General features: G+C 44.0%; 1 protein-coding gene across 1 annotated transcript in view; it reads right to left on the minus strand.

Moving 5' to 3' along the window:
• The window catches only part of CAMK4 (calcium/calmodulin dependent protein kinase IV), a 170,194-nt gene extending 161,277 nt beyond the window's left edge, over window positions 1-8,917 (minus strand). The window contains exon 1 of the mRNA XM_037373505.1: window positions 8,637-8,917. Coding sequence (XP_037229402.1) covers window positions 8,637-8,806 — 170 coding nt within the window. The 5' untranslated portion in view covers window positions 8,807-8,917. The remainder of the gene's footprint in view (window positions 1-8,636) is intronic.
• Between the last annotated feature and the right edge of the window lie 869 nt (window positions 8,918-9,786).

Below are 9,786 nucleotides of genomic sequence, written 5' to 3' on the forward strand. Positions count from 1 at the left end.
TTTGCCAAAGGTGGTGTCACTCTGATAGATCTCTCTTAACACTGAATTACAAAAGTAAGGCAAAAGCGACAAAAAGAAAATGATGTGCTTTGACAACACAAAACCCCCTAAATTAAATTCTTAATGATTCTCCAGCTCAGATTTCACCAAGCTGCTAGCTTAAACTCCAAAGAACAACGAATAATAATAATAAAAAAGAATCCTTATAAATTAGAGATTAGTTTAGTTTTTAAGAGCAGTAACCAGCAAGTTAAAATGCATTTTCTGGTGATTACTGACTGGCTGGGGACACTGATCATGCCAGGCCAAATGAAGGCTCACTAACAACAAAAGTAAGAGTCTTTCCAACTATTGATGACTGGTTGTAAAAGCTGTCATTCTTACTTTTTTTTTTTTTTTTTTAAATGGAGGAGACAGGGAAACCACAAATATTCTAAAAGTTATTAGACAAATCAAAAATCAAAAGCAGCATCAACATTTGGAAACACACAGAACATTTGGTTACCCTTTCTCAGAATGAGCATCACTGTACTGTAAAAAAATATCCCTTGTGAAATCAGTGATTGCTCAGCTAATGAAGGTCTGCTTATTGTGAAGAAAGGAAGCATGATAAGAATGCCTAAACAAAGAAGTCAACAACAAATATGCAGGTTTATGTTTAAATTCTGCTTTGTTGTGAAAGCAAAAGGGAGTACATATTCTTTCTTTTTATGCAATATTAACTCCCACTAATGGTACATACATATTGTACATATATAGATTAAAATAATATTCAGATCTTTGCACTTTTTTCCACACAATGTGCAGTGTCAGAAGATCACTTTCCCACAGCCGGGCCAAACTTCCGGCTAGCAGACCACCACAGAAGAATTGTTCAGGTTTACTGCAATAAAGCCAGCTCAATCTGTTGTACTATAAACAAAACTAGGAGAGGGGATGACTATTTTTTTTTTTTCCATTTCCTGCTTGACCTTTTCATACAACATTCGGGAAGATAAAACCTCTTCAATCTGAGTAACTGGAGAGGATAGCTAGTCCTTTCTAGCAAGTACCTGGACTTCCACAGATGGGGCACAAGCTAGAGCAAACAGCGAGTATTTTTTCACTGACCGCCACTGACAACTGGTGATCTTTTCAAATGTGGCTTTTTGCCATGTGAGCAAGCATTCAAGCATCTGTTACTGGCAAAATTCTACCTATGAATTGTGTCCATTACAATCGCTTACACAATACTATGCACACTTGGACACACACCAAAAGACACAGTGGAATGAACACGTATTTGCTTCTCGAACCACAGGTCTTTAGTAGATTTACCTACCCTCCATGCAGAATTACATAGTTTTATTACACAATCATGATTTCAAATGAACTTGAAAATACTTCATCATTTTCTCTGTAACAAGCTACAAGAACAACTTTTGTTGTATCTGACCCCTTGCAGACTACTGCAATGTTTTTCAAATATGACTACTCTCATACTAACATAAATGATATCATTACTTTGAACTCCTAAAAGCTCTACATGCAAAAAATATTTTTGGTATTCTTAGGAGTACTTACTTCAAGAGCTAGTCATTTTCTCCATTAGAAATACATATATTTTTTTAATTGAAAAAGATAATATAAACCAATGAGAAAAATGCATAGTGGCTGACAGAAGAAAAAAAATTATAAAAAAAATATATTAGAGAATTGTTATTTCTAATAGCTCTTTTTTAAGCACAAGAAAGCTGTGAAAATTACACAGAATGATCATCTATTCATTCCAGCTATTCAAAACCACCCCACCACTCCTTTCGTAGAAAAAAGGTAACGGCTCAGTTTATTGACAGAACAATGCATTGAGTACACAAACTACTATGAGTACAGAGACAATGCAATACTCTGCAATGACTAACTACTCTTTCAATGCTTGCTCTAAGTATTGAATTTTGATTTATATAATATATACTCCCTTTAGCTTCCAAGTTAATTAAAACTTGAGCAGACAGACATTGACCTGCACATTATGTTGAATGCATGATATCACAAGCATCCCATTAATCAAATTGCCAATTAACTACAGTTAGATTCAAATACAGTATCACTAGAACATATAATCTAGGTATGCAGCAGCATGTAGTGCAGTGCATTGGGAGCACACCACTGTTATGGATGGTGGCAACACACCGATATGAACACACAATTTTTTTGCAGGTTTTACACCAGATGAGCCCTGATCTGGTCCTGTGAACTGATTGTTCACAAGAGTGGATTAAGTGCACCTGAACTGCATCTTCTGGTTCAGCTACATTCTGTCTGCTCTATGTGCTCCAAGAATGCCCCTTGATGCAAAGCAAGGGACAGGGAGAGGGGATAATTGGGACATTTGTTTCACAAAAGTCATTCCCTACCCAAATTAAAACCTCAGTGTTGACACATCCACAAACTGCCTTTTTAAAATAGCAATGGTACAATACAATGTTACAAACAAAATCTCAGTGCTCCTTTAATTGGAAACATGCCACTACATGCTATTAGCTGTAGTCTACTTCAGTTCATGTTTCGAAGAAGAAAAGCTTGTTTCAAACTATTTTTTATATAATACAGCTATGATTTATATATTACTGACTGTATTAAAAACCAAGTAACCTGTTTATTTACAGAGGTAGCTGGGCAGTTGCTTCCACAGAATCGTTAACTTCTTCCTGAACGAAGGTGGTTATGGTAGTGTTAGCTTCTCTGACGTGACTGATCGCAAGTGCTGACAACCAAACACTTTGTCCATAGCTGAATGAATCAAACAACCTATTTTCCATCACGGCATGACAGAGACAATGACTGTTACAGTATTAGCAGGAATCAGACATACACATAGGCCATTAAGAAAAACGCATATTTTGTCATCTGTTTTCTAAGAGTTAGCAAAGCAGGTGTTGAGTTTGTAGTTCAATGCAAAACTCCTGGCTGCAGCAGAACAATGGCTTTGCCACAAATCCCAACTGCAGAGGGATTTGAACAACTGTCTGTAAAACTCAAAAGTCATTTTCTAACAAGAATAGAGTGTCAGCTGTGCGAACAAATAGTCAAAAAAAGCTTTCTTGTTTTCTAACTAAGAAACACAGAGAGAGATAATGTTTAGACAGATAACTTTGTGCCAAAGGTAGGCGTTTGGACAACTGAGTCAATAATAATCTCCCATGGCAAGGTTCAAAGTATTTACCCTCTGAGCCCATTTCTCCCCATGATTAGCAAGCCTCAGGTGAAATGGTAGGTCTACTCTCAACTGGTTTTTATTTAGTGAATGATAGAGGAAATTCTCTTTTCTTGCTTTTTCAACACCCATTTTTTTAATTCTGAAATAACCAGTTGTTGAACTGAACCAGACAAAACTGAAGAAAATACTCTCCCTGCACAGAGTAAAGAACTCTGGTTGTCAAGCTGTGGACTAGGCATTGCAAGTTCAGGTTCCTGGTACCAAAGCAAGTAATTTCATCCAGAACATCAGGGTTAAGAAGCTATACAGCTTCCACAAAAAGCATTCACTGCTTGATATTACTTTTTATTTATGACTGTAGATCAACATGTATTTTGAGAGGGGCTGACTCCCCCTCTCTTAGAGCAGCATCTTGCTTAACAAAAATCTGACATCCTCTTTCTGGCCAATTTAGCATTGGATTCTCTACTTCACAACAGCTCTGCTTCAGTAGGAGCAAAGTACATGTTTGCCATAAAAGAGCCTGCAGTCAAATGCTTAGGACATTGTTCAAGGGAAAGGTGAGGGGGACAGTACCCCTTCAAGAGCAAAAGGAAGTGAAAATCTTCAGCTAGGGAGGGCTACGCTGGCTGGTGCAATCCATGAAGACCATTCTCCACGATGAACTGCCACTTTTGGCCAGCACCAAAAGAATACCATGTCCTCTGTATCTCCTAAATTCCCACCTCAAACCAAGGTCCAATGCACCTACCACAACAGTCCCAAACAAGGCCTCAGACCCACCTCTGCAGCAGCCTTCCCTATCAGCAAGAACTGCCTGCATGAAAATGCTTGCTGCTTGCCTGAAGGCAAGAGGGTAACAAGCAAGCTACAGTTCATGGCACGATGTGATGTAGGGAACAGGCAAATCTACGCAGGCGTTTCTGCTCAAAGATAATTCTCATCCTAGTTCAGCGAAGCACTCCATGCTCACATTCACACAGCTAGCACCATGTGCTGTCAGCCGCAAGCCTGCATCTCTTTGGAAAATCCTCAGGTCCAGTACTAAAAGTCACAAGCAAGTAATTGAAAGTATTACTGAAGGAGGGACTGAACTACACTAAATGCACAGCAAAATTCAAAGCAAAATGGCAACTGATTTTCAAAATAAACACGGCAGTCTATAAAACAAACGACTCCTGAGAAGAACAGAAAAAAAGCCCATTTACTTTTTTTTTTTTAATGAAGGAATGGAAAGGGAAATAATTGGCATACTTTCAAAGCAAAAAAAGGCTTGAATTTCAAACCATTGAGTGCAAAACCAATCCATTTCTATAAAATTATACAAAGAAGTTACCTGATTTCATCTACTACTGCTATTACAAAAGTAGATGCTACTACGACAGCACTCATAAATAGGATTGACAGAGTGAGACATCATTCTGCACACTGAAATCTTGAGTTCAAACCACAGACTGGATTTAAACTCTCTCTGTGAACTCACGGACAGAAACCACCTATGATTCAGCTCACACTGTCAGTTCAAGGTAAGTTGCAAGTACTGGGTGCCTTTCGGTTTCAGGTCCTCAGTAAGGATTATACAATTGAAAGGCTGCCCACAAAGGAACAGGTAACCTTGGAAAATCCTGATTTATTGTTCTTACACAAAGAAAAATGCCTGTAACTCTTAAGGCTTTTTAAAAACTACTATTATTATTTAATTCATGCTTTGAAACTGAAAGAAAGCCCTAAGGATTTAGTTGGAAATACTTCCAGCTGCTCTTGATCATTTAATAATCTGCAATATGCCTACAATAACAATATTAGGTAGTTTCAACTCAAATAATTATGTATTTTGGCACAGTTAGGCAAGGAAGTGCATGTTAAGTAAGATTCCATAACTGAAATTGCAACAAAGAGAAATTCCTTTTTTGCAATATTGCCGAGTATCGAAAAAATTGTTACTTAATTTCGTCTTCACTCAAATGCTATTTTTAGACTAATCCTGAAGTCAGAAACTCTGTACCAAAACATACAGCATGGTTACATAAGGCTAATAAAAGGTTTTAGTCTTTAAGGAACATACCAGTTTAGAACCTAAAACTATTAAAATCTTTTTCCAAGTGTGGAAAATAACCTTTTAGATGATTACACTCAGAACAGAATTCCAATGTCCACAACTGAACAGTGTTGCAACCTTCCGAGAAGGAACAGATACTCTTTGTAAAGCAAAGACCAAAATTTCATCTTTACAGCATTCTTAACTCCTGTTATGTGGTACGCACAAAACCAACTTGTCAGAAATGGACTAAAAGTATGGTGAACTAGCCAGGCATTCAGTAGAACACAAAAATAGCTGTCCTGGGTCACAGTAAAAGCCTGCCTATCCCAGAATGCTTTTAACCTCAAGATTATAAGAACAGAAGTAAACCTGTATCAGTACTGTCAAAAAATATTCTGATAACGTTCAACAACTGACAGTTCAATAGCTAGTATCTTCACATTTGATCAGTCTTAATGGATTTCCTCAACTTGCTTAGCTGCCCATTAAATCCATGTGAGCTTTCAGTGCCCATAGTATCCAGGAGCCCGGAGTTCCACCACTTAACTACACACTGAGCTGAAATGGCCTTACCTCCCGAGGCTCATTTTTGACTTGCTAGCTTTGTCAGATGCCCTGCAGAGCCTGCATCAAAGAAAAGAGTGAACAATCACCTCTAGACAGGTGTTCCATCCATGCCACACATGCACACATGTCTCCAGAGATCTCTGTCTCAACCTCACTACAGGATTTACTTGGGGGGGGGGGGGGAGCCAAAATGAAATGGGGGTGGAGGAGAAATAATTATCTAAACTGAACTTCATCCACCATTTTAAATGCCCTATCAGTCCAATAAGGTCTTTCTGCAATTCTTTATAGGCAAGGTTGTCTTTAAAACCCTCAATAATTTAGTAAGACCATCAAATATCACTGTCCGACCCCTTTATGAACACGCTGAGCAGCATAGACACCTGAACCGATCCCTGTGGAACTCCACTGTTGAAAGACAACTGTTTACTTCTACCCAAGCTTTTAGACATTTATTATTTTTCTTGCTAGCAGGAGCTTCCCCCCGTTTCTCCCCCGACTCTTTAGTTGGTCACACAAGGAAGAATTATTGACTATGATGGCTTCACGATTTGCCAGACATACTTTGCAGAAAGGGCACTCCTTCCTAAAGGGAACTCCCAAACTAGGCAACAGCTGTCCAAATGTAGGTCTTTGCAGTCTGACACAAGACATCTTCCAGTCCCTGTACTTGTTAAAGATATTTTAGGATAGTGTCTCCAGTTGGTTATTTTAGTATGCTGTTTTCATTTACCGCATCTAAAAGGATAACAAACCCACATTTTTCAGCCTCACATGACATACTTTCACCACCTCTAACCTAAGCAATGGGTATTTTTTTGGTAGAGGTACTCAAAATCATCTCCACAATTAAAAGGTTGGACACAAGGTTACCAAGAGAAAACAGTAGTTTTATATTAGACTTAGGAACCAAGAAGGATTGTTGGATCTGCTTATAGATTTGCTAAGACACACCTGGGCTATCAGAGGGGGTCTGAGATTAACATCAGCACTCTGGATGCTGGCTCTGAAAGGATCTAGCTTTGGGACCTTGGGATCAAGATCTCACTGCCATACCCACTGGTGTGATTTCCCCTCAGAGCATGTACTCCTCTGAGTTCTTCTCTCTCCCTTCCCTACTTCACATTCTTTGATTAAGATATAAGTTCTTATTGGTTTTCTTTGTGCTTTTGTTTTAAACATTATTTCCTTGTTCTATCCAACAGCAGAGCAGACGTAGTGACTCGCACCTCTACACTAGTTGGGTGCAGTTATTTTCCTTATTCAAACCTTGTTAGGGTTTCAGCATCTACTGCCTCACCTTGCAAGGTAGAAAAGCCCACTGCACCTCAGCTTTCATTAACTTTTCCTTCCTCACACAGGAGAGTTCACATTTTAAAACCCCTTTCCAAGTTACACCAGAAACCCATGATGTATCACCAATACAGACTATTCTTAAATGAAACCCACAGTCACTATCACACATGCTGAAAGGATTCTAGACAGACCACACGTAACAGTATTAATCCAGGCAACAGAGTTGGTATCAACTGCTGTTATTTGGCACTACACAATTTTTTTTGGCCAATTTTGAACATAAAACTGACACAACAATATTTCATGTTTTACATTTTTATGTTTGTGCATAGGTGCACAGTGAAGTCAAGTATAAACGTGGTGAGCATACATAAACCTATGCCTATTTAAACCTGGCTAGCATGAGTAGCAATAGTGGCAAAAAGGCAGCAGCAGATGCTTAAGACCTAGCCAGCAAGCCAAGAATGATATTATTGTGTATTTCTATGCCTTTCCTGCCCCTACCAGTTACAGCTCAACAAGCACAGGTATGCTTTGTGGCAGTAACTTTCACTGCATGCCCTTTCTGCAGAAATACTGTACCAAGGCAACCATGTTATTACCTGCAAATTTCCCACAGCCACCCAGGATTTTAATACTCTATCACTGAAAAAATTGTCAATTGCTACTTATTACCTGCTGTTTTACAGATTTAAGTCATCTACCATAAACCCTTTAAAAAGCTATCATTTTTCACTTTTCCCCTACACACAGGTTATTTTCTACCCACAGATTCAACATAAACCACCAACTGTATTTATAGAGTAAAAATCACACATTAGATACAGGCATAGCATTTTACATTGGACTTCAGATTTTTAAAAAATGGAACACTTGGGACCTTTAGGCTGCCCAGCAGAAGCATTAGGGCAGTAGCGCAGAATTCATGAATGAACATGCACGAGGCTCACTCTTCTGCACTGCACTCCAACGAAAAGCCTCTGCCTGCAGAGGCCTGTTCATGGACTCCTGTCTGGGGTGGGAGTTTTGCCAGCACAAGGTCTAAAGGTGCTGATACGGGCGGTAACAACAAAAGGTCTTGTATGAAGTGAGGCTGCCAAAAACCTGGCATTTTAGTGCTCTCAAAGTGATGCCTACCATTCAACTGATACAGTCCTGGGTCTAGACTCTGCAAATATACAGGTAACCTGACTAATGTAAAGCTGCTTATGTGGACCAGCATTTACCGAGGCGGACTGATGCCTCCTCCCGAAAACCACTCGTTTCTTTTGGGGACGCGCACCGCTTGGCTCCCGGGAGGTAGATTTTTCCTTCGAAAACCTACACGCCGCGAAAGGCAGCGCGCTCTCCCGATCCCCTTCAGACAAACCAAAGTTTTGCCGCTCTCGCCGCAGCGACGCGGCGCCGCCGGGGAGGGGAAATGCAGCCCCGGCAGCCCCGGCCCCGCCGCTCCGCCCGGGGAGGCGCCGCGCCCCGCGCCCCGACCCCGCGCCCGCCGCCCCGCCCGGCCCGCCCGGCCCGCCGCCGCCTCACCGTCCCAGCTCGGACTCCAGCTCGAAGTAGTGGGCCAGGGTGTCCTTGTTGGAGCCATCGATCCAGTAGTCGGGCGCGGCGGACCCCGGGCGGCTGGCGGCCGAGGAGCTGGAGGAGGATGAGGAGGAGGATGAGGAGGAGGAGGAGGAGGGCATGGTGACTTTCAGCATGCCGGGACGCCTGCCGGGGGCTGCCCCCTCCTCCGCACTGGCGGCAGAAAGCAGAGCGACAAGGCGGCTGGCGACGGCGGCACCGCACCTCACCTCCCTCCCTCCTCTCCCCTCTGTCTCTTCCTCCCTCGCTCCCTCCCTCCCTCCCTTTCTCTCTCGCTCTCCTCTCCCCTCCTCCTCCTCCTCCTCCTCCTCCCCGCCCCCCCTCTCCGCGACGGGCCGGGCCGGGCTGGAGCGGCGGCAGCGGCTCCCCCAGCCCAGAGGGGCGGCGGGGGCGCCTCCGACGGGGCGGGCCCGGGGCTGCCGGCGGGGCGGGGCGCAGCCGGGCGGAGGGCGGCGGGGCGGAGCGGCGGGGCGGGCACGGCGGCGGCGGCCGCGGCGCAGGGAGGTGCCCCGGGCGGGGGTCGCACCGCCTCCGCGCCCACCCTGGCCCCGCCGAGCCGAGTGTGGCCGGCAGCTGCCGCCCCGGGCCCGCGGGCGCTGGCTGCCGGCGGGGAGCGACCCCCGGGGCTGCCCGGGACGGCGGGCGCCCTGCGAGTCCCCTGAAGGCATCCTGGCGCAAGCGGTCGCCGGGGGCGCAGCCGCCCTCAGCCCCACGAACGGCGGGACCGAGCTCCGCGGGAGGACAACTTCACGACGGGAGAAATGGCAATCCCATCCGGAGGGGCCGCTGCCGGTCGTGGCGGGGCGGGCGGCGCGGGCTGGACCGGCCGCGGCGGGCCCGGGAGGGATGCGCAGCCCGCAGCGAGGTGGGCGCCACCCGTCAGGCTGCACCATTTTGCGGGTTACAGATCTGGGGTCGGTTGTCGGGGAGCAACAAGGGAGTTGGGGATTTCTCCCTCGCGTTTGCTGTGCGTTTCGGCAGGAGGGTGGAGGCAGAAAGTGAACAAGACAAATAGCGGTGGGAAAGAGAGACTGACAAGTGCTCAAACATGACTGCAAAAATCAAAAAAATACAGCCAGCCCCACCACCACAGAAG

This window comes from Falco rusticolus, chromosome Z (assembly GCF_015220075.1).
Source record: "Falco rusticolus isolate bFalRus1 chromosome Z, bFalRus1.pri, whole genome shotgun sequence".
Taxonomy (NCBI): domain Eukaryota; kingdom Metazoa; phylum Chordata; class Aves; order Falconiformes; family Falconidae; genus Falco; species Falco rusticolus.